Below are 24,127 nucleotides of genomic sequence, written 5' to 3'. Positions count from 1 at the left end.
GGCTCAGTGAAGTTCTAAGTCACGCTTTCTTCCTACCAAAGCACTCCATAATCTTATCTGCATGTAAATAATCTGGCTGTGGGAATCAAAGGCCAACATTGCTGGGCCAAAACAAGCAGTGCTCCAATTTTTCCCTTCCCCCCGCCCCCCAGAATATTTGACATTTTTAATTAGAGAAGACCCTTGCCTCAACCGTGATCTTTCGTGATTCCATGCTATTTTCTCAAAACTACTATGGAAAGTAGGTGCCTCCTTCCCGTTGGTTTCAATTTCATCATCTAGTTCAGGGGTCTCCAACCTTGGTCCCTTTAGGGACTCTGGGAGTTGAAGTCCACAAGTCTTAAAGGGACCAAGGTTGGAGGCCCCTGATCTAGTTCACAACCATGATGGGTGGCATTGAAGGCTAATAATAAGTAAACAAAAATTAAAAATAAAGCCATGGTGGTCTTCCAGCCAAGCAGAAGCAGACAAGACAAGACAAGACAAAACAAATATAAATATAATAAAGTAAAGTAAAATAATAAAAAGTAAAGTAGAGTAAAGTAAAGTAAAATAAAGTAAAATAATAAAATAAATAATATATATATATAAATATAAAAAATAAAGTAAAATAAAGTAAATAAAGTAAAATAATAAAATAAAAAAATAAAATAAAATAAAATAAAAAATATAAAATAAAATAAATATAAATATAATAAAGTAAAGTAAAATAATAAAAAGTAAAGTAGAGTAAAGTAAAGTAAAATAAAAATAAAATAATAAAATAAAATAATAAAATAAATAAATATAAAATAAAATAAAATAAAATAAAGTAAAATAAAGTAAAATAAAGTAAAATAAATAAAATAAAATAAAAAATATAAAATAAAATAAATATAAATATAATAAAGTAAAGTAAAATAATAAAAAGTAAAGTAAAATAATAAAATAAATAAAATAAAAAATAAAAAATAATAATAAATAAAATAAAATAAAATATAAATATAATAAAAAAGTAAAATAATAAAAAGTAAAGTAAAACAATAAAATAAAAAATAAAATAAAATAAAAAAATAAAAAAATATAATAAATAAAATAAAATAATTTTAAACATAATAAAGTAAAGTAAAATAAAGTAAATAAAGTAAAACAATAAATTAAAATAAAATAAAATGCATGCTAATGTACTAAAGTCTAATTTAGGTATTAGAGCTGACATGTTCAGTATGTTTCTGTGTTTCATTTACACATTTTATTATTAGGCTTGTAGAGCTATCACCTACTGATAGCTTTGAACAATAAACACACACACATGCTATAAACAGGTTAAACCAAGTAGGTGTAAGGCACTTTTTATGTAGCTCCTTCGGTGTGCATTTGTACATCTCTTGAGACGTACAACCCAGGTAATGGCTCTTCACAGGAGGACAATATTCTTTTTCAACTCCATGTCACCGAAAGATTGGAACAGAGCGGTTTGCTTAACATTTCCTGGCAAGTTCTTGGTAAAGGCAAGAAGTAGCAGAAACTTCCTGATTTTGTAACTCATTACATTATACCGTAGGCAAGGGAGGGACATAAATGACATATTTTTCCAGCCAGCAAAGGCGAAAGGAGAGGGAGAGGATTATCTTCTACCTGTGCTGTGATAGTCTAAGCCGGTGGGCACTTCCTGGATTGCCGTCTCATCCCAAAGGGAATAGATCGCCCTCTGCTGGTAGCAATTGGACTGGAACCCGCAGCTCATCCAGGGGTCTTCGTAGGAACCGGCATCTCCAGGTCTCTGTGCAAAAAGCAAAACACGGAGTTAAGGAGGAGAAGTCCACTTTGGCAGAGGAAGGATTGTTTAATTTGCCGACAGAAGGGACGGCTGCAGTTACAGACTTCTGTTAATTTGTAAAACGCGTATTCTTTATTATGACTTTAATATGAGGTGTGTTTTCTGAATAGATCAAAATCAACGCTATCGTGATGGGTGAAGGAAGGAAGACCGCACTTTTTTCAACTTCTGTCCAAGATTAATTGCATCACCCGGCACAACGTTATGGTCACAAAAAGCTGAATGAGTCCTAAAATGAGCCTTGATGGCACAGTGGTTAGAGTGTTGTATTGCAGGCTACTTCTGCTGCCTGCCGGCTGCCTGCAATTTGGCAGTTCAAATCTCACCAGGATTAAGGTGGGTAAAATAAGGACCCAGATTGTTGGGGGCAAGAGGCTGACTTTGTAAACTGCATAGAGGCGGCTGTAAAGCACTGTGAATTGGTATATAAGTCTAAGTGCAGTGGTGAGATCCAATTTTTTTTACTACCGGTTCTGTGGGCGTGGCTTGGTGCACGTGGTGTGGCTTGGTGGGTGTGGCAGGGGAAGGATACTGAAAAATCCCCATTTCCAACCCAGTCTGGGGCCAGCCAGAGGTGGTATTTGCCGGTTCCCCCAACTACTCAAATTTCTGCTACCAGTTCGCCGAACTGCTCAAAATTTCCACTACTGGTTCTCCAGAACCTGTCAGAACCTGCTGGATTTTACCCCTAAGTGCTATTGCTAAGTGCTAAAATACACCATCTGCACCAGTGGTGAAATTCAAAATTTTTTACTACCGGTTCTGTGGGCGTGGCAGGGGAAGGATACTGCAAAATCTCCATTCCAACCCCACTCTGGGGCCAGCCAGAGGTGGTATTTGCTGGCTCTCCGAACTACTCAAAATTTCCTCTACCGATTCTCCAGAACCTGTCAGAACCTGCTGGATTTCACCCCTGATCTGCACATAACATTTGAATCTGGATATATGCTAAATTAAAAACCCAAGTATCTGTATCTGTTTTATTGGAATTCCTCTGAAGTATGGCAGAGTTTTGTCTTTCTTACCTTATGGACCAGAGCAGTGGTGGGATTCTAATAATTTAACAACCGGTTCTCTGCCCTAATGATTGCTTCCAACAACCATAACCTAATCTAACCTAGCCTAGCCTAGCCTAGCCTAACCTAACCTAACCTAACCTAACCTAACCTAACCTAACCTAACCTAACCTAACCTAACATAACATAACCTAACATAACATAACATAACATAACATAATAACAGAGTTGGAAGGGACCTTGGAGATCCTCTAGTCCAACCCCCTGCCCAGGCAGGAAACCCTACACCATTTCAGACAAATGGCTATCCAACATTTTCTTAAATATTTCCAGTGTTGGAGCATCCACAGCTGCAGGCAAGTTGTTCCACTGATTAATTGGCATAGGGCCGGGCTATTTACGGGACCGCCTACTGCTACCAAATACCTCTCACCGACCCGTGCGCTCTCACAGGGAGGGACTCCTCAGGGTGCCGTCAGCTAGGCAGTGCCGTCTGGCGACACCCAGGGGAAGGGCCTTCTCTGTGGGGGCTCCCACCCTCTGGAACGAACTCCCTCCAGGACTTCGTCAACTTCCGGACCTCCGAACCTTTCGTCGCGAGCTTAAAACGCACTTATTCATCTGCGCGGGACTGGATTAGATTTTAAAGTTATTGGTTTTAAGGTTTTTTTTATTATTTATATTGTTTTTTAAATTCGGCAATAGAATAAGTTTTTTAATTGTTGTTTTTTAATTTGTATTTATATGTATTTTAACTGCCTGTGAACCGCCCTGAGTCCTTAGGGAGATAGGGCGGTATATAAATTTGAAAAATAAATAAATAAAAATAAATAAATAATTGAGCTAACTTCCTCCTTAGTTCTAAGTTGCTTTTCTCCTTGATTCGTTTCTACCCATTGCTTCTTGTCCTGCCTTCAGCTGCTTTGGAGAATAGCTTGACTCCCTCTTCTTTGTGGCAGCCACTGAGATATTGAAACACTGCTATCATGTCTCCCCTAGTCCTTCTTTTCAAACCAGTTCATCAAACTCCTCAGAAAGTTAACAATCGGTTCTCCCAAAGTGGTGTGAACTGGCTGAATCCCACCACTGGACCAGAGACTTGTATGGGCTGTTTATTTTAGAAAGAAGTTGATATAGTCCCACTGTTGAATTCCTACAAGAATCCTTGAAGCTCGGGAATAAAAAATGAACTTTAAGGCACAAAACATAGTGGTTGCAAGTGAATTGAGGGCTGAGTATCAGCTACTTTCATCCTATAATAGTTTGAGACCAACCAACCGGAATTGACAAAGCAGATAGACTGGAAGGCTTTGATGTGACACTTCCTATTCCCACACGTAGAACAATCTCAGTGTGATTGAGGACTGAGTGGTACAATAGCTACAGTCACCCACTTCAGGTCTCCAGGGACCTGGTCATTTTAAAATACATCTACTGAACAAAGACATTTGTTAATTTCAAGCTATGAAATGCAAACACAAGTGAGTAATTGTGACTGGGCACTTGGTCACAAATATGGCACAGAACAGTGTCTCCTCTAAGTGTCGGTCTCCTTTGAACAACTCTGAGTAAAAATTAGAAGGTCTAATAAAGGGGAATATTAAAATTAGAAGGTCTGATTAACTCTGATGCAAACGCATTTAATACAGTCGTCTCCTCATGATATCAGCCTGTCCACCCAGTTAGACAGGTAGGGAATAACACAATGTCAGAGTTGGAAGGGACCTTTGGTGGTCTTCTAGTCCACCCCCCTGCTCAGTCAGGATACCCTACACCACTTCAGACAAATGGTTGTCCAATTGCTTTTTAAAACTTCCAGTGTTGGAGCATTTACAACTCCTGGAAGCAAGTTGTTCCACTGATTAATTTCTCTACTTATGAGTTGAAATGTCCATATTTCCAGGCGCAAGTTACCCTCATTCCCTACAGTTTTGCATTTCTCCCTTAAAATGCACACTTTTTTTCTGCATACAGGTAGTTCTCGAGTCCCAATTTGCACATTCAGTGACCGTTAGCAAGGTTACAAACAGTGACTTATGACCATTTTTCACAACTACAATTGTGGCAGCAGCCCTGGGCGCACATGATAAAAATTGGAATGCTTGACAAATGGTTCATATTTATGACAGTTGCAGTGTCCTAGAGTCACCTTCTGATGGGCAAGGCAGATTTGGCGAAGACAAATGCTCTTCACAAACATGTTGCTAACTTAAGAAGTGCAGTGATTTGACTCAGCAGCTGTGGCAAGAAAGGTCATAAAATGGGGCAAAACACACTTAAGCAATGTTTCACTTAGCAACAGAAACGTTGGATTCAATTGTGGTCATCTCATGATTTATGATGAATGAATTTTATGATTATGATCATGATTTATCACTTATGGCTGGTACGTACGGGGAGAGCTTATGCAACGGAGACAAATTCCTCGTGTATCTAATTACACTTGGTCGATAAAGAATTCAATTCAATTCAACTCCTATTCCTATTTCTCCTATTATTTTATTCTATTCTATTCTCTACTCTATTCTCTACTCTGTTCTCTATTCTACACTCTACTCTACTCTTTCCTTTCCTATTCCTATTCCTTTTATTATTCTATTTACTCTATTCTCTATTCTTTCCTTTTATATTCCTATTCCTATTCCTATTATTCTATTCTCTACTCTGTTCTCTACTCTATTATTTACTCTACTCTCTACTCTCTACTCTCTCTCTCCTCTCCTCTCCTCTCCTCTCCTCTCCTCTCCTCTCCTCTCCTCTCCTTTCCTTTCCTTTCCTTTCCTCTCCTCTCCACTCCTCTCCTCTCCTCTCCTCTCCTCTCCTATACCTATTCCTATTCCTATTCCTATTATTCTATTCTCTACTCTATTCACTACTTTACTCTATTCTCTACTCTACTCTCTATTCTATTCTTATTCCTAATATTCTCTTCTCTTCACTATTCTACTTCCTTTCCTTTCCTTTCCTTTCCTTTCCTTTCCTTTCCTATTCCTATTCCTATTCCTATTCCTATTCCTATTCCTCCTATTAATCTATTCTATTCTCTACTCTACTCTACTCTACTCTACTCTACTCTACTCTACTCTACTCTACTCTACTCTATTCTATTCTATTCTATTCTATTCTATTCTCTCCTCTCCTCTCCTCTCCTCTCCTCTCCTCTCCTCTCCTCTCCTCTCTCCTCTACACTTTCCTTTCCTATTCCTATTCCTATTCTTTTGTCAAGGACTCCCTGTATTTCTCTTTTTCATTTTAGAACGAAGGCAGACTTTTCATGATGGGTGACTGAAAATCAAGCAATTTCTCTCAGTGATGGCCCAAGAAAGATGCTGCAAGGGAATGCATGGTTCAGAATGCCAAAAGTTATCACTTCAACTCTGGATAACGATTACAAAAGTGTGCCCAGGCAGGCTTATCTTCCTTTGATTTCAGAAGTTATTAAGATCAAACCCAGTAGCTACAAGGTATGAACTTCTATCTTCTCTGGATCAATTGCCATAATTCCCAGGGTAAAGGAATGCTGACCATCTATAGCTCTCTGGGTCTTCAGAACTTCTAAGCAAAAATTTGCCAGACCTTTTATTAAGCTTAGATATAATTAACCCATACTGAAATGAAAACTCCTTCTATCCAACAGATTGTTATATCCAGTTAGCCCGATGCAAGTACAACCTATACAAGTGAACCTGTATGTAAATTATTATGATCCAATCCATGCAATTTCATACGGGGACAATGCAAGAAGAATGCCACAGCTTGTATCTTTGGAAAGATGAAGGGCCAGGAGCAGGGGTGAAATCCAGCAGGTTCTGACAGGTTCTGGAGAACCGGTAGCGGAAATTTTGAGCCATTCAGAGAGCCGGTAGCGGAAATGTTGAGTAGTCCGGCAAACCAGCAAATACCACCTCTGGCTGGCCCCAGAGTGTGGTGGGAATGGAGATTTTGCAGTATCCTTCCCCTGCCATGCCCACCAAGCCACGCCCACCAAGCCATACCACACCCACCAAGCCACACCCACAGAACCAGTAGTAAAAAAATTTGGATTTCACCACTGCTTACCACCTGATCTATATTAAAACTGAACAGCCCTCTCTCAACAGAGCAAAGCTGGCTGTAGAATTCTGGGAGTTGAAGTCCACCGGGCATAAAGTTGCCAAGGTTGGAGACCCTTGATCTATATTAAAACCGAACAGCCCTCTATCAACAGAGGGGGGGAGCGATATGACACCACCTATCTCCCGTTTAAAACACAAGCCGTTCCAAGAAGTTTCCGCATTCCTCATTTGCACTATTCAGGTGAGCCTGAGGGCACAGATAAACCTCCAAGCAGCCTCAACAACTCTCAGAGAGTGTGCTAACAACTAGATGACTGCAAGGAATGTAAACCCCTCCATTCTCTAACCGTTCTGTCAGAACTGAAGCAGCTTCTTGGATAGAAGGGAAACATCTTCTTAAGGACATACAAAGTCCAGTTGCCTTTTGAAAAAGCACCTTTAGGGAGTCCGGCAATGTACAATAGCTGCTACCTTCTCTGACAGCAGACCCAACAGGCCCCGCTTGGCAAAGAAATCCTCCCCAAATTAAGTGCGTTCCGAGGAAATGCAATGCCAGCATCAATGTTTCTTTTTTGACAAAGGTTCATTGCTTAGACAGAAGGGAACATATCTCATTGGCAACGTATCTGCTGAGCCTGCTAAATACTTTGGGATAACAGGAAGAGGAACTTCCTTCCCTTCCCCTCTGCTTTCTGACGGCCTGGCCTCAATTATGCACTTGCTCCTCCCATGCACAACCATTTCCTTCTTGCCATCGCTCCATAGCTGGTCAACCACTCTGTATCCCCTCCTATTCTCAGACTCGTTTGAGCAAGCTCCTGATAGCTGCATTTTCATATATATATATATATATATATATATATATATATATATATATATATATATATATATATATATATATATATATATATATATAGGTTTTCACGGGTGTTTGTATATAGGTCTTTGGTTGTTCGGGTTTTCTCCTGTGTAAAATTGGAAGTGTCTTGGCGATGTTTCTACGAAGTCTCATTCGTCATCTTCAGGCTTCAGCTTCGTGCTTCTGGGAGCAATATGTGATCGCAGCTGTTTCTTCCTTTTAACTGCTAGTGGGGGTTTGAACTGATTGGGTGGGAGCTTGGCTGTGCTCTGATTGGATGGGGGATTTTTTGTGCTCTCAAACTTTGCTCACATAAGAACAAAGCCAAAGCCTGAAGATGATGAGTGAGATCTCATCGAAACGTTGCCTAAATACTTCCAATCTTATATAGGAAAAGACCCGAACATACCAAAACCTGCATACATATACCCGTGAAAACCTACAAAAACATATATATATAATACACACACACACACACACACACACACACACACTTTTACTAAACGCATCAAAATATAAAATAGAAGGAAAAATAAAGATACTGGGAAAGCGGGAAAGGGAAAAAGGAGAAGAGAGAAGTAGGGTAAGGGGGTTGGGGAAAGGGAGAAGCATTAGCTTCCAGCTCTTTTCAATGCAATAGAATAAAGATGATAACAATGCACCCATAACTTTTTGCATTAAAAAAGGTAAAAGTTTGCCTGTCAGTCATGTACAGCTCTAGGGGGTGCTGCTCATCTGCTTCTTGGCTGAGGGGGCCAGCATTGTCCAAAGACACTTCTGTGGTCATGTGGCCAGTATGGCTATACACCAAAGGCACACGGAATGCTGCTACCTTCACACCAAAATGGTACCTGTTGATATATTCGCATTTGCATGCTTTTGAACTGCTAGGTGAGCAGGAGCTTGAGCAAGTAACGGGAGCTCATTCCGATGCAGAGAGTTCGGGTCTCAAACCCGGGCTGAAACTCGCCATCTTTAACCACTGAGCCATTGCATTCCCTCCTTATTTTGCATACTTAGTGTACATTAGCTATTTCTATAAGAATAAACTGATCCAATCAGCAAATCCCTAAGTCAGAATTTCATTGTTTTTTCTGTCTCAAGCACAAAATCTATAAGCCATTTCCAAAGGAAATTGGATGTATACTTTTCTTTGATTAAAGCAACTGATTGCTTTAATAGTTCCATCAGTTTTTCCAGCCATTCTTCCATTATGGATATTGGTGTATCTTTCCCACATTCAGGGGCATAAAGCATTCTTGCTTCAGTATCCAGATGGCTGTTTTGACATCCATGCTAGCTATCTTTCGAGTATTTACTTCGCATGCTTCCCCTTTATCTTCCATAAACTTTTTCCTTCAATTCTGTTTCACTGAATTTTCAGCAAAATCCCTTGGCTGACTCCTGCCATCGCATCAGTTATTAACTCATGCTTATCGCAGAGAGACCCCGAAGGCTATTAATATGGAAATGGAAATACTTTCTTCCAATATTGGAAGAAAGAAGAATTACCTACAATCGAAGAATGGACACTCAAAGTATCAAATCTGGCAGAGATGACAAAAATCTCCGCTTACTTGAAAGACTATACACTAGAAAAATATATTCTAGAATGGAAAATGTGGATTGATTATATTTAAAATAAGTATCAGATAAAAAAAAATATCGAATAGCATATGAGTAAATTTAGGAAATATTTTGTATTAGATATATTTTTGAAGGAGAGGGGAATTGAGAGTGTGACTAAGTGTGGTGTGACTAGAGATTATAATTTAGGAATTATTTTGGATTATGATTGTTAGTTTTGATACCCTGCATTTTGTTCTGGGAAGTCGGGGTGGGGGGTGGGGGGTAAGGGGGAGGGGAATTGGGGGGGGTATGGTAGAGATGGAGTGATGGTTAATGTACAGGGATTATTGAAGAAATATAATTAATGTAGGGTCGGGTCTGCATAGTTACCATTTTAGAACGGTGAGGAGGGAGAAAAGAGAGAGTAGGAGGTAGGAAAGAGGAGAAGAGGAAGGAAGAGGGATAGTAGAGGGAGAAGGAAGGTGTAGGGTGGAGGGAGGAGCGGATGTAGATAAGAGAAGGAGAGGAAGGTTTGGAAAGTAAAAGAAGGTAGAAGAGGGAAGAGTGTTAAAAAGGGTGGTGGTGACTGGGCAAGCCCGACTAATTGTATATAACTGTACATTGGATGAATTATTTGATATGATTGTAAAAATAAAACTTTAAAAAAAAATGGAAATGGAAAGAGTGAAGCAAAGAGAATTTTTAAGAGAAGATCGAACATATGATTTTTGTAACATCGGAGCTGTGTATTGTAAGTAGTTTTACTCAACAGAAGAGACCACTGGTGGTATTCAGCTGGTTATATCTTGTTCCGGCACACCGGTAGCGAATGGCCCCGCCCACCTGCCCAGACATAATCACGTCCCATTTATCCACGTTTTTGATGCTTTGTGCTTGTGCAGAAGGCCCTGCACATGCGCGGAGGTGGCATGTGCGCTCACATTTGCAAGCTGATAGTGAAGGTAAGTGAATACCACCCCTGAAAGAGACCGTCTGGACCTCAGTCCTTGGTACTCGCTGAGCTTGGTGGTTGCAAGGATTGAAAGCAAGCAACCAAGCTCAGAGAGCACCAGGGACTTCATAGGTAGTTTGTTTTGGCCTTACTGTGTTTCTGAGTTTCTTCAATCCTTCGGATTCTTTCCCTTGGGCTTGGATGGAGCCAGTCTCTGTAGGCTACAAACATCCCACCAAAAATGAATTTCTGACTACCTGTTGTGGTCTGCCAGCAGACTGTGGAGCTGGCAGCAGAGTTGGACGGCGATGAGGCTGAGGAAGAATGTGGGCCAGTCCTGGAGGCTGGGGAAGGCCCAGATGAGGGCTCTGCATCAGAGGCAGAGATGCGACCAGAGCCATCTGGGAGTGATGTGCAGACTCCGAAGCCTCCAGAGGCTGACAGTACAGAGGCAGAGGAACAGGAGGAGCCTGTTCCTAGTGCATGCATGAGAAGAGCTGCCAGAAGGCAAAAGCAGCTAAAGCAAAGAGGACGACTCGAGAGTAGGGCCAAGAAATGATTGGCCTATCCCATAAGGCTTAAAAGACCAGCAACGGCTCTTGGGCTCTTTGTCAGAAAACAACGTTGATAGACTTGTTTCTTGTCTTGCTGCATTTATTTCTTGTCGGCATCTTCTGCTTCTGAACTTTTGCCAAGAAAAGCCTTTGGCAGTTTGCCTAATTAGACCAAAGTTGGTGAAAGGACAGAAGAATTGTGTTATGAAGAATTTGTTCTGAATTAGTTTGGACGACGCTGAGAATGAGTTTAATTCTCAGCTGTTCTAATAAAGTCTGTTTGTTTTCGAACTGATTGCATCTAATAATACCTACTTGGGCCTCGGTGACAACACTGCCATGCTGGAGCTGACTTGAGTTGCAACAGCCATACATGGCTTCCTTTACATCTCTGTTATTAAGCCAAACAATTTCCTTACCATCATCACAGGACGAGGCAGGGGATAATGAGACTGGTTCCCAATAGTTGTATCCATGTAGTAACTCATCGTTTCCAGGATGCCTGCAGAAATGGAGAAAAAGGGGCTTGTTAAATCATTGCCTAGAGGATCAACTTGAAGCCCCTGAAGCAAAAAACTTCCATCTGGATGAATGGATTTCCCATTGTCAGACCTTTGAGGCATGCCAGGTTAGAAATATGGTCTACCCAAGTCGGAATGGGACAATGGGACAAAAATGAAAGCAACCTAGAACGAAGAAGAAATTTCCTGACAGTTCGAATAATTAGCGTATTTTTTTGGAGTATAAAAAACACCTTTTTCCCCCCTAAAAGGGGGTGAAAATTTAGGTGCATCTTATACCCTGAATGTAGCCCCGCCCACCCACTGGCCCCCACCCTTTGGCCTCTGCCTCCCAGCAATTTACCTCCTTGCAGCAAGTAGATATAGCCCATTTCAGCACAAGTTGATTATCCCAACTCTCAGCTGTTTCAGGCTGCAGGGATTGCCATGGCCTATTGCTGCAAGAAGGTAAATTGTTGGGAGCAGATTTTTTTTCTTTTCTTGTGCTAATCAAGCTATGCAACAAAAATGAAACTAAAGCAGGATGTTTGCTTCAAGGAGGCAAAATTGCTGGGAGGCAGAGGCAGATTTCTTTTTCTTCTTTTCCTCACCAAAAAAGGTAGGTGCGTCTTATACTCTGAAAAATATGGTAATCAGTGGAATGATTTGCCCCCAGAAGATGTGAATGCTCCAACACTGGACATTTTTTAAGAAGAGATTGGACAATTATTTTTCTGAAATGGTATAGGGTTTCCTGCCTGAGTAGTGGGTTGGACTAGAAGACCTACAAGATCTCTTCCAACTCTGTTAATCCATATTCTACATTCTATATTCTAATCATTCTTTCCTAATTTCTATTCTATTCATTCTTTGTTCCGTCCTAATCCTAATCCTAATCCTAATCCTAATCCTAATCTCTATTCTATTCTATTCTATTCCATTCCATTCCATTCTACTTTACTCTTTCTATTCTATTCTATTCTATTCTATTCTATTCTATTCTATTCTATTCTATTCTATTCTATTCTATTCTATTCTATTCTATTCTCACTGCAGATAGCTGGAACTCTCTGTCCCTGTAAATTCCAGGATCTTGGAAATGGGAGCTATCTATCAAGGGGGGAAAAACTGTATTGATATAACTGGTGTGTATTCTTAATTGTAGAACATGTCAAGTATTTCTGTTGCCGAGTTAATTCTGCAGTTCAATTTCTCATGTTATCTGAACTTGAAGTGAGCGGTTAAGGCATCAGGCAACAAACTAGGAGATTGTGAGTTATAATCCCACCCTGGGCATGACAGCTGGGTGACTTTGAGCCTGTCACTTTGTCTCAGCCGGAAGAAGGCAAACCACTTCTGAAAACCCTTGCCAAGAAAACTGCAGGGACTTGTCCAGGCAGTTTTCAAGAATCAAACACAATTAAACAGAAGAATAAAACATCCAATGCCTTCATCTTCAATACAAATGCAGTATTTGCATTACGCTTCTAATATACGGAGAGATGCATTTTAAAAATTTGTGAGCAATTTTGTCCATGTCATCCAAAATCTTTAACCAAAATCTTTAGCTCATTAGGCGTTGCCACTGCAGATGGAAAAGTGCCAATCTTACGCTGCCTCTCAAAGACACACAATGCACAAGGTTTAGGGGAAAAAATTCATGGGGATTCTCACAACACTCCATACCCAGTAGAAGGCAAGACGTTTGAAGGTTGCCTTCAGTTTTTGTTGGAAGGATTATGGAAGATGAACAACGACATGTGGAAGAGTTTGTGGACTACTTTGTGTTATCTTTATCCCTTTACCAAATTTGCAAGAACCGCTGGAGAAACTAATACACAGATGCCCACGAAGGTGTGAATCAGTCCTTGAATCTGCATGGAGAATTGAGACGGGTGTGGACAACAAGATTGTTCCCATTCTTCAGATGGCGCTTCCAGGAATCCTGCGACTGTCTTTCCAGAAACATGTGCTAGTATATACTTTTTGAATATATATATCACATTTTCCCCTAATTTCCCAAACAATTAGAAAACTTGGAGAGAGGGGACATTAATCATTTAGATCTTCCCAGGGGTGGGCTTCAAAAATTTTTTCAAAGGTTTCTCTGCCTTGTTGCTGGGTGGGTGTGGTCATTGTGGGCGTGGCCTAGCCGGCCTCCTGGACCACAGCGGGTGTTTTTGCCCTCCCCAGACTCCGGAGGCCCTCTGGAGGCCGGAAACAGGATCGTTTCAGGCCTTCCCAAACTTCCGGTAGGCCCGTTTTTCAGCTTCCCCAAGCCTTTGCACATGCCTTGCACTTACCTGCATCCAAAACAGGCCGTATGGGGACTTCTGGGAGGGGAGGGGAGGGGTAGGTGGGTGGGGCCATCCAGGAGTGGAATTTGAGGGTTCTCTGAACTGCACAGAATCTTAGCTAGAGGTTCTCCCGAACCCCCAGAAGCCCACCCCTGGATCTTCCCCCTGTTTTTATCTTTATTGATGATGTTGCTTTTGTTTTTATTAGGTGTGGCTGGTTTTATTTGTTTTTTATCTGATCCGTTCCTTTAATTACTTGGATTAATTTGTATATTCATTTTACTGATACGCTATCTAGACAACTTTGGTTGTAAGGCATTCTTTAAACAGAGTAGACAAATAAAGTAATTATTGTTCTAGTTGTCCCTCCTCCATCTCTTTGTCACCTAAAACAGGAGTAGATTAGTTCATATATTCAGACAATCAATTTGTAAGCTATTCATTGAATCTACTATTTCTCAAACTCTATAAGGTTGGAACCAGTATTAAACTGTCTATTGCCTCCAACAGCAAAATAAGTGCTATATAAATTTAACAAATAAATTATGGGGAAAGAGGGCTTTTCCTTCTGTTATGAAAATAAATTGAAAATGAATATCTGATTGATCTCACAGCGTTGAGTATTGTTTTTTTTATTAATAATATAACTAGAGCTGTCAAGATCATCACGAAGGCAGAAATCCAACTGGTCCTAAGACAGCCGATACTAAAATCATAAGACATATTCACACTTCAAGTACCGTATTTTTCAGAGTATAAGATGCATCTTTTTCCCCAAAAAAACGAGGGTTAAAATCTGGGTACGTCTTATACTCCAAATGTAGCCCCACCCAGCTTCTCAAACAGGTTTCAGAGGCTGAAAAAAGCATCAGAAAAAAAGCTTCAGAAAAGAAGTCTACAAACAGAGCTTCAGAAAAGAAGCCCCCAAACAGAGCTTCAGAGGCTTTTTTTTCCCCCTGAAGCTCTGTTTCGGAGGCTTTCAGAGGCATAAAAAAAGTTTTTTTCTGAAACAGAGTTTCAGAGGCAGAAAAAAAGCAAAAAAATGCAAGGAACCTGTTGCTAAAATTCACCTCTGGGAACAGCTGATTGGGGGTATTCCGGGAGGCCAAGCCACCTGCCAATCAGCTTTTTTTCATATTTTCCTCCCCAAAAACTAAGGTACATCTTATACTCTGGTACATCTTATGCTCCGAAAAATACATTAAACTGTTTACAGAGATCGATCCTTGTAGCTATTTGGTCCTCTGATAATGTCAATCTGGCTAAGTCACGCTACAGATAGAAGTTTTGAATAGAGCTGCAGATGGCTTTAGAAGCTTAAACTTAACTTAGAACTGGTGATCACAAATATCCTGACAGTGACCTACCGGGCATTCTTTATGAATATATGACTATATTTTCATCATTTCCACCTATATATCATATCTAAGATGCTTTACTTGGGAGAAAACAGGAGGAGGGGTAGGGTGGTGCATTTGTCTTGAAAGCTGAAACCATGAAAAGAAGGAAGAAGCTCAAGGGTAAAGCGGAGGGTAATTAATTATCATTATTACAAATGTTTACAGAAATTCTTTCAATTGCTTGGGATATGAAGCAGCTGGCAGGAGAGCAAGTGCCAGCATCCCTTAAAAGAAATTGGAAGCAATATTCCTTCCGCTAGGAAAAGGGGGAGGGGGAAATGGTCATCTAAATTAAGGACCTGCGACTTCTCATCTGGATCAAATGGTTGAAGTTCCTGTGATTGAGAAAGCAACCACGAAAATGTGGACAGGAGGCCACGAAATGGAAATTACAGATTGCAAGGCTCAGATATTTTAGCTGCAATATTTTGTCACTTGGCCCATCCAATATCTTTAATTCATACATTTATATGTATCTCTCCATGGCTTCAAGTTCAAGAGCAGGCATAAGGTAAAAAAGTAAAGGTTCCCCTCGCACATATGTGCTAGTCGTTCCTGACTCTAGGGGGCGGTTCTCATCTCCGTTTCAAAGCCAAAGAGCCAGCGCTGTCCAAAGATGTCTCCGTGGTCATGTGGCCAGCATGACTCAATGCCAAAGGCACACGGAACACTGTTATCTTCCCACCAAAGGTGGTCCCTATTTTTCTACTTGCATTTTTTACGTGCTTTCGAACTGCTAGGTTGGCAGAAGCTGGGACAAGTAACGGGAGCTCACCCCATTATGCGGCACTAGGGTTTCGAACCACTGAACTTCCAACCTTTCGATCGACAAGCTCACCATCTTAGCCACTGAGCCACTACGTCCCTCAGGCATAAGGTAGTCCTTGACATAACCATTCTTTTAGTCCTGCAATACTGCCTTCTAACCGCTGCACTACCACGGTTCTGAATAATGATGTCATGAACATCAATGGGGTTTAGAAACTTGTCAAAATCCCAAACTGGAGGGAGAATATCTGAAGTCTCTTGCGAATAATAGATGGACTAAATTATGAATAACTGTTGTGCCTCGCCTGCCCTCCTCTCCTCAGCCAGGCCCCTCCCAACTCCTGTTATCTGAGCCAGAGACTGATAGTGAAGACGAATGGCCTGGCATGCCTCCAGCCCCCAGCCCTGGCACCATGCCCGGACAGAATGAGCAAACAAACCTCCCTCCTACAGCGTGTGAGCAAGAAGCCAGCCAAGAGCTAGAATTGCCGGCAGCTGAGCAGGAGGACAAAACGTGGACAGATCCCCGCTTCAGGAGAATGGGGAGGCGACGTCAGCAAAAGGAAGGGAGGGGCAGGCCTGGATAAGTGCTGAGTCATGGAGCCACACCCCATGGCCTATATAAAGGATCTGCTTTTTGGCATTCCTTGAGTCAGGCAAAGTCTAATCTGGTTGCTGAAGTCACACCTTGGATTCCTGCCTGCCCTGAGAACTCTGACAGGAATTTGGCAAAGCTGCAGAGGCTTTGTGGCCACGCTTGATACAGACTTCCCAGACCCGGCCATCAGAGGAGGAATGGGACACGACAATAACAGGTCTGCCGTGTTGATGTACTTTCTGAAATAATGGATGGTTTTGTTTGGGAAATCCAGTCTGCAGCCCCCAAGAAAAGTTCCCAGTTTGACTCACAGCAAGAGTCTAGTTCACACCTGGCGTGCAAGAGCCACATACCCTTTACGGCTTGAGCTTGACACACCACACAACACAACACAAAAGTGTCAGATTCAGAAGATCTGGTGAGACTGGGTGCTGCTCATTCTCATTCTCTTAATTGTCAGGAAGACAGGAGACGAGACTAGCCAAACTGGGTGCACTACCACCATTTCTAATTGGTAGACGGGGTGAATCATAGTGAGATAGCTAAACACAATTTGTGGCCCTTTGGCACATGCTTCCTTCTGAGCATTCCCTGTCTAAAATTGTTATTTGCATGGTTCTTTAACATTGTCCATTGAAACTGAATTCTAGAGCACTATCAGCCATTTTAGTAAACTCCGCAGGGTTTGTGTTATTGTTGTTTCTAAGAATCACACAGCATTATTTGCAATTATGGTATCATATTGATTTATGGGGGATGTGGTGGCTCAGGGGCTAGGATGTTGAGCTTGTCAATCGAAAGGTCGGCAGCTCGGCGGTTTGAATCTCTAGTGCTGCCGTGTAACGGGGGTGAGCTCCTGTTACTTGTCCCAGCTTCTGCCAACCTAGCAGTTTCGAAAGCATGTAAAAATGCAAGTAGAAAAAATAGGGACCACCTTTGGTGGGAAGGCAACAGCGTTCCGTGCACCTTTGGCATTGAGTCATGCCAGCCACATGACCACGGAGACATTTTCGGACAGCACTGGCTCTTCGGCTTTGAAACGGAGATGAGCACCGCCCCCTAGAGTCGGCAACGACTAGCACGTATGTGCAAGGGGAACCTTTACCTTTACCTATTGATTTAGGGCAGAGTTCAACCTTGGCAAGTTTAAGACTTACGGATTTCAAACTCCCAGAATTCCCCAGCCAGCTGGCTGCAGAATTCTGGGAATTGAAGTCCACTAGTCTTAAACTTGCCAAGGTTGGTCACCCCTCATTTAGGGTATTCTATTAAAAACAGAGCGTTCAACTTTTAAGCCCATCATGAGTCATAGAAGTTAACTCTCTCTGTTGTTCCTACCTGCAGAGAAATGCAAGAACGTTCATCTATGCCTGTGATGGCTAACCTTTTACGTCACCGCATGCCAGCCTGTGTGCTGGAAACGGTACGCAAAACCATCCCGCCTGGACCGCGCAGCCTCGCTGCCCTTCGTGCGCACCAAAACCCGGAAGAGCAGCGTTCTGTCGCACATGCGCAAGCCGGCACCTGAACTTCCAGTTTCTGGCACGCACGCATGGCCAACAGCTGGCTGTTGCACATGCACATAATGTAAACCCAGAAGGTCTAGTGCTGGCTCATGCATGCACGACAGAATACTGTCGGGTTTCAGTGAATCTTCTAGGTTTCAGTGATGCTGCGCGTGTGAAGGTCAGCTGACCGGCACGTGTGTTTGCACAGGAATGTGGAAGAGGAGCAAGCGAGGCTGTGCATCCCTTGCGGGTGGTTCTGCGTGCCGATTCCGGCACGCATTCCATAGGTTCGCCCACACACACCTAGGCAAAAGGGCTGAAACATTTTAAAGTCTCAAACAATGAGGTAGCATTCAAAAGTAGCTCTCTGATTCCTGGAGCATCAGAGAGGAGAAAAGGGCCTCTGGTGGCTCAGGCTGCTAAGTCTGTCTGTTATTAACACAGTTGCCTGCAATTACTGCAGGTTCAAGTCCCACCAGGCCCAAGGTTGACTCAGCCTTCCATCCTTTATAAGGTAGGTAAAATGAGGACCCAGATTGTTGGGGGCAATAAGTTGACTTTGTATGTAATATACAAATGGATGAAGACTATTGCTTAACATAGTGTAAGCTGCCCTGAGTCTTCGGAGAAGGGCGGGGTATAAATGCAAAAAAAATATAAAAATCCAGCACTGTCAGAGTTGAAACAGACTGTTATTGTAGCCAATCTCAATAAAAGCTTGTTTTAGCCTTTCTGTGGCATTGATTTCCTGGTTTGGTCTCCCTAACAAATTGACGCTATTTCGTAACTTAAGCTTAGATACAGGAATGTGATATATGCCACATCAGCTCCGGGAGAAATTTTTGGGATAAAATCTAGCAAGGAATAAATGAATGGGCAATCTAAAACTGTTTCATCGAGCAGATACCGGTAGCTTTGCAAAAGTAGCCATAGCACATAGGACAATGCCTGCCTGCTTTCACCATCTAGTTTTAAAGAGTTCTAATAAAATAGAATAGTGCCTTTATTCCCAACATACAGTAGTGGCCAAAATTGTGGAAACCTTTTGGGAAAAGTGTATTTTTGAGGTTTGATGTCTAATAACACCACTTTTTTTTTTTTGAGTTTCAAGATAATCATATTCCACTGTTGGAATGGCCTGGGAATAGCCCAGACCTTCACCCAATTGAAAATCTAGTTAGTCAGAAGTGACCCAGCAATAAAACCCAGTTAATTGAAGCAATTCTTCAATCTTGGTTTCACATTAGAATAGTTGAAGAACTGAAAGACTTGGTTCACTCCATGGGAAGACATTGTAAGGCTGTGATTCTTGCGAAAGGTTACCCAACTAAGTATTAACTGACATGGTGATCATTTTTGTATATCTCATTTTTTTTTCTAGGGTGATAATTTTTGTATATCCTTCATAAAAGTTATTGCATTACATTCTTGATTAAATTATCTTTCCATTGATTATATAATTTTATGGTACTACTCCAAAAAAAAAGTGGTGTTATTAGCTAGTTTTAGAAAATACCACTTTTCCCAAAAGGTTTCCACAATTTTGGCCACTACTGTATTATCTTATTTTTACAGATAGGAATACCAAAGAAAATTATTTTCAGATAATTGGTGCTCAAAGTACCGAGCGAAAAAAAGGAACCAGCAATTTCTTCTCACGCCAGTTAGAATAGAATAGAACAGAATAGAATTTTTATTGGCCAAGTGTGATTGGACACACAAGGAATTTGTCTTGGTGCATATGCTCTCAGTGTACATAAAAGAAAAGATATCTTCATCAAGGTACAACACTTACAACACTTAATGATGGTCATAGGGTACAAATTTATCACTTAATACTGATACTGATACTGATAATGAGTTCCCTCTACGCATCCTACAACTGGCATATACTTTGTCTTCTCTTCCTTACAATTGTATACTCTGTGTTCTATGTTCAATATCTCTAGCGATCCATCCAGTTTTCCCAGCCCCGTTAATTTGGAGTGTGGGTTTTTAAAGACCTAAACCTTCAGTTTGGACACCAGATAGCAAGCGTGGCCTGCCTGCACTATTAAAGGCGGCCTGATTCTCTTCAAAGAGAAGTAACAGGTCCTCCATTTCTGTCTATAAAACCTCACATCCTGTCTTTGATAACAGGAGAGGCAAGGCTCACGAAGGCATAATTAGATATGGATAACATCACAATCAGCAGTATGGTAAGGGACAGTTGGTAAACTGTGAAGAGGCGAGGTCAACCTAAGGGCACCCATACTGCTAAGTTGACTGGGCGGTTAGATCTGCATGAGTCTTAAAGTCGCAGAAGAGAAGTCCAGTCTCAATCTGGTGTATATGAAAATGGGAAGAAACCCATTAATTTTATTGCATCTGATTACACAGAAGACTCCGGGAGAAAGAGAGAGACCCAAAGAGAGAGATTTTTTTTAAAAAAGTCAATCTAACCAGTCTACATTTCTGAAGCTACAGTCAAAAGCAGAAGAGTCAAAAAAAAGAAAAGAAGAAGAAGTGTTTTTTGAATGAAATTAGACATTCATCAACTCGTGGTTGGAAATTTAACATTTTTGACTGTGCCCATTAAATGGATACAAGCAATGGAGTTTACTCATTGCAAAGCAGAAGGAATAAGGTTCAATGGAAGGGCAATTGAACAGCCTTCTTTCCATCTCACCTTTTCCTTCTCCTGTTGCAACGCAAGCACATGGCATGATGACATCCTGATGTTCTTTCCTCTGATCCCCACTTCATGTTCTGTGTTGTGGTTGGAGTGGGGGTGGGGAAGGGAACAAGCACAGAGAAGACAACTTAGATGATTGAGAGGGAAAGAAAATTAAAGAGAAGCAGCTGTGGTAGAATAGTTAATGGAGCCATCCTTAATCTGCAGCCTTCCCAAGGAATTAAGCAACATATTGGATGAGGATGATGGAAGGTATCTACTGTAGTTCAACACCTCTGGAATTTCAGCAGGTTGGAGAAAAGCTAACGTTTGGGTTTTGGACTTTAGTCTTGCAAAGCACCATGAGGCTCATTAAATGATTTGCCCGCACTCTCATTCTCATTCTCATTCTCAGCTAAACTACCAGCCTCGGTCAAGGAAGGACAGACATCACAATAATCAGATAATTTGCTAAGGCTTTGCTGTCCAAGACTTGGAAAGCTTGCTTTGGGTTCTGCAGAATTCAAACCTACAGGGCCAGGCCTTCTCCAAAAGTCAAGAGAGAGTTAACACTGTTAATACCTGAGCTGGTGAACAGGATTGCAATCCGCCTCTGGTGGCTCTGGTGGCTCAGGCTGCTAAGACAGTCTGTTATTAACACAGCTGCTTGCAATTACTGCAGGTTCAAGTCCCACCAGGCCCAAGGTTGACTCAGCCTTCCATCCTTTATAAGGTAGGTAAAATGAGGACCCAGATTGTTGGGGGCAATAAGTTGACTTTGTATATAATATAAAAATGGATGAAGACTATTGCTAACATAGTGTAAGCCGCCCTGAGTCTTCTGAGAAGGGCGGAATTTAAATGCAAATAATAATAAAAAAAATTACCCACAATAAGCAATCTCTGTGCAACACACCTAGGTAAGGAGGGTGACACTGTTCAGAGCCTAAAGGCTTTAGAATCTTTTAAACCAGAAAGTATCTCTTCTCATAGGGATATTCCAAGCAATTCAAGACATTGGTGTGGCCCAGATTTCCAGATGTTTTTTAAAACCTGGGTGGGCCGACGACACAATACTTCAGTGAGGAACTCATTAAGCTAGTGAAAGCTTTCAAAAACCAGGCATCTCAGCCCAGGCATATGTGTAAATTTGATAGCAGAGATCCCATTATCCCCTGCTCTTTTCATGCTCAACTATTATGGGCTCTGTATTTCCTACTTCGGCAGTACAGGGCAATTTGACTCACAAACGTACAGCTAGGATCCTGAACATATCAGTGCAATTCAGAATAGAGCTGGAAGGGAATAAAATAGAATTAGAATAACAGAGTTGGAAGGGACCTTGGAGGTCTTCTAGTCTAACTCGCTGCTTAGGCAGGAAACCCTACACCATTTCAGACAAATGGTTATCCAACATCTTCTTAAAAACTTCCAATGTTGGAGCATTCCCAACTTCTGGAGGCAGGTTGTTCCACTGGTTAATTGTTCTCATTGTCAGGAAATTTCTCCTAAGTTGCTTCTCTCCTTGATTAGTTTCCACCCATTGCTTCTTGTCCTGCCCTCAGGTGCTTTGGAGAATAGCTTGACTCCTTCTTCTTTGTGGCAGCCCCTGAGATATTGGATGACTGTTATCATGTCACTCCTAGTCCTTCATTTCATTAAACTAGACATACCCAGTTCCTGCAACCGTTCTTCATATGTTTTAGCCTCCAGTCCCTTGGTCTCCCTCCAAGGTCTCCCAGGGACCTTGGAGTCTTCTAATCCAACCCCCTACTCAAGCAGGAGTCCCTTTACTATTCCAGATAAATGGTTGTCGGATCTCTTTAAAACCTCTGGTGATGAAGCAGCCACAGTTTCTGGTTGATTATTCTCAACCAATTCCTCAATTAGGAAGTTTCTCCTTAATTCCAGATTGCTTCTCTCCCTTGATTAGTAGCTAATATCAGTATCACTATCTCACAGATCTCTTTGGCAACTAACATCTGAGAATTTGAGGACTAGCCACATGCCGCCCATTCTATTACACAATACTACAAAAAGCTAAAGCTCCTAATGAAATTTCCCACTGATATCAGGACTTCCCAGAAGAATTAGTTACAAGTTACACAAAGGACGTAGCTAGCCATGCTTTAATGAATGTCCCAACCCTTTCTCGCAAATAACAATAGGAGGGGGAAAAAGTTCTCATCGATATCACTTTCATTTAATTAAAAATAATTTCCTGTCATTTCTACAAGGGACCGCTGAATACCGCATGTCATTTTTAGGCCTTAGTCACACATTATTCTTTATATTCAGAGTCACACAACATTGGCAAGCACCCCCCTTTGGGTTTTGAAATTCTTGCTGTTCTTTGCTCATTTTTTGTTGTTCGAAAATTCTTTGCTAAGTAACTCTTCCAGTAGGGAAGCAATGGTAAGCAATGAAGAAGCAAAGGAAAGTAGGGAGGAATTACACCCTCTAAATATGTGCTACAAAACCTAAAAGCTTCTTACTGTTCCTAAGCCAGTCTTTTTATCCCAAGGATCCTAAAATTCTGTATCTTAAAGCTTTGCAAATATCTATATATACACACATACAGGCAACTCTTAACTGTAGATATCTGCCAGAAGACGACCCCTTGCCATTCTCTTGTTCTAATACTGGAAGTGTGCAGACAATGCCACCGAGTGTCTAACTTCTATCCCCTCTGAATTTTTTTCCCCCCAACCTACAAAGTATCACCAATATGAGTCTAAAAGTTGCATTACTTCTGATCAAAACACAGCCCTGTGATCTGCTGCATCCATGTGATCTACAGTTATCTGTCTTTCATTTTCCTCCGGGTACTAAGGAAACTAATTAACAAGGCGAGCAGCAAGTCATGAGTTGTACAGATTATCTACCCCATCTCTGCAAATGAAATAAGATTTGCCCAACAGTAAAATGTTCCTAGAAAAGGAAGAATTGTTGACTTGCCTGAGAAGTTGGAAGAGAACGCAAGAGTTATCCCGCTCTCCACAAGCTGTTCTTTCCACGCTTGGCTAAAGACTCCCTTCAAATACCTGGTGGATTCTTCTCTACTGAATCTAAAGAGGATGGAAATACCATAATGTTCCTAATAGTGGCGACTCTTCAACTCACCAGAGGGGTGTGGTCATTACAAACGTCAAAGGGCAGCTGGAAAAAGCCGCCTCTTCCCCCTTCCGACAGCAGCACACCAGCCCAGCAGTAGTTCAGCAAGGAAATTTGGCCACGTGCCATTTGCAAAATTCAAGTATACAAACTAAAAGCTAATCCAAATGAATTCTTCTTTCCAATACAACATCCTTGGGGTTTTTTGTTTTTTTGTTTTCCATTTGTTTGCAGGATCACTACTAGCTCAAAATTCTTTTTAATAGTTTGCCTCCACTGGGAGTTACGCCTTGAGGGTGAAATGGATCAGAACTGTGGTTTTGAAGACAGGTAAAAGTTTTTAAAGAGTTAAGGATACAGAAAAGGTGGACATCTTTGTAATGGCAATTAAGAACTGTAGACTGTCTGTCTGTCTCTCTCACACGCAAACAGAGAGACAGAGAGGGATCATTGAATATTTCAGAT

General features: G+C 41.3%; 1 protein-coding gene across 2 annotated transcripts in view; it reads right to left on the bottom strand.

Moving 5' to 3' along the window:
* The window catches only part of ETS1 (ETS proto-oncogene 1, transcription factor), a 170,828-nt gene extending 147,175 nt beyond the window's left edge, over nucleotides 1-23,653 (bottom strand). For both annotated transcript variants that reach the window (XM_058194986.1, XM_058194988.1), the window contains exons 1-3: nucleotides 23,507-23,653; nucleotides 11,244-11,326; nucleotides 1,618-1,762 (exon numbers count right to left, since the gene is read on the bottom strand). In XM_058194986.1, coding sequence (XP_058050969.1) covers nucleotides 1,618-1,762; nucleotides 11,244-11,312 — 214 coding nt within the window. In that variant the 5' untranslated portion in view covers nucleotides 11,313-11,326; nucleotides 23,507-23,653. The remainder of the gene's footprint in view (nucleotides 1-1,617; nucleotides 1,763-11,243; nucleotides 11,327-23,506) is intronic.
* Nucleotides 23,654-24,127: the final 474 nt, after the last annotated feature.

The sequence above is a fragment of the Ahaetulla prasina genome, chromosome 9 (assembly GCF_028640845.1).
Source record: "Ahaetulla prasina isolate Xishuangbanna chromosome 9, ASM2864084v1, whole genome shotgun sequence".
NCBI lineage: Eukaryota > Metazoa > Chordata > Lepidosauria > Squamata > Colubridae > Ahaetulla > Ahaetulla prasina.
This window is presented reverse-complemented; position numbering and strand designations above follow the sequence as displayed.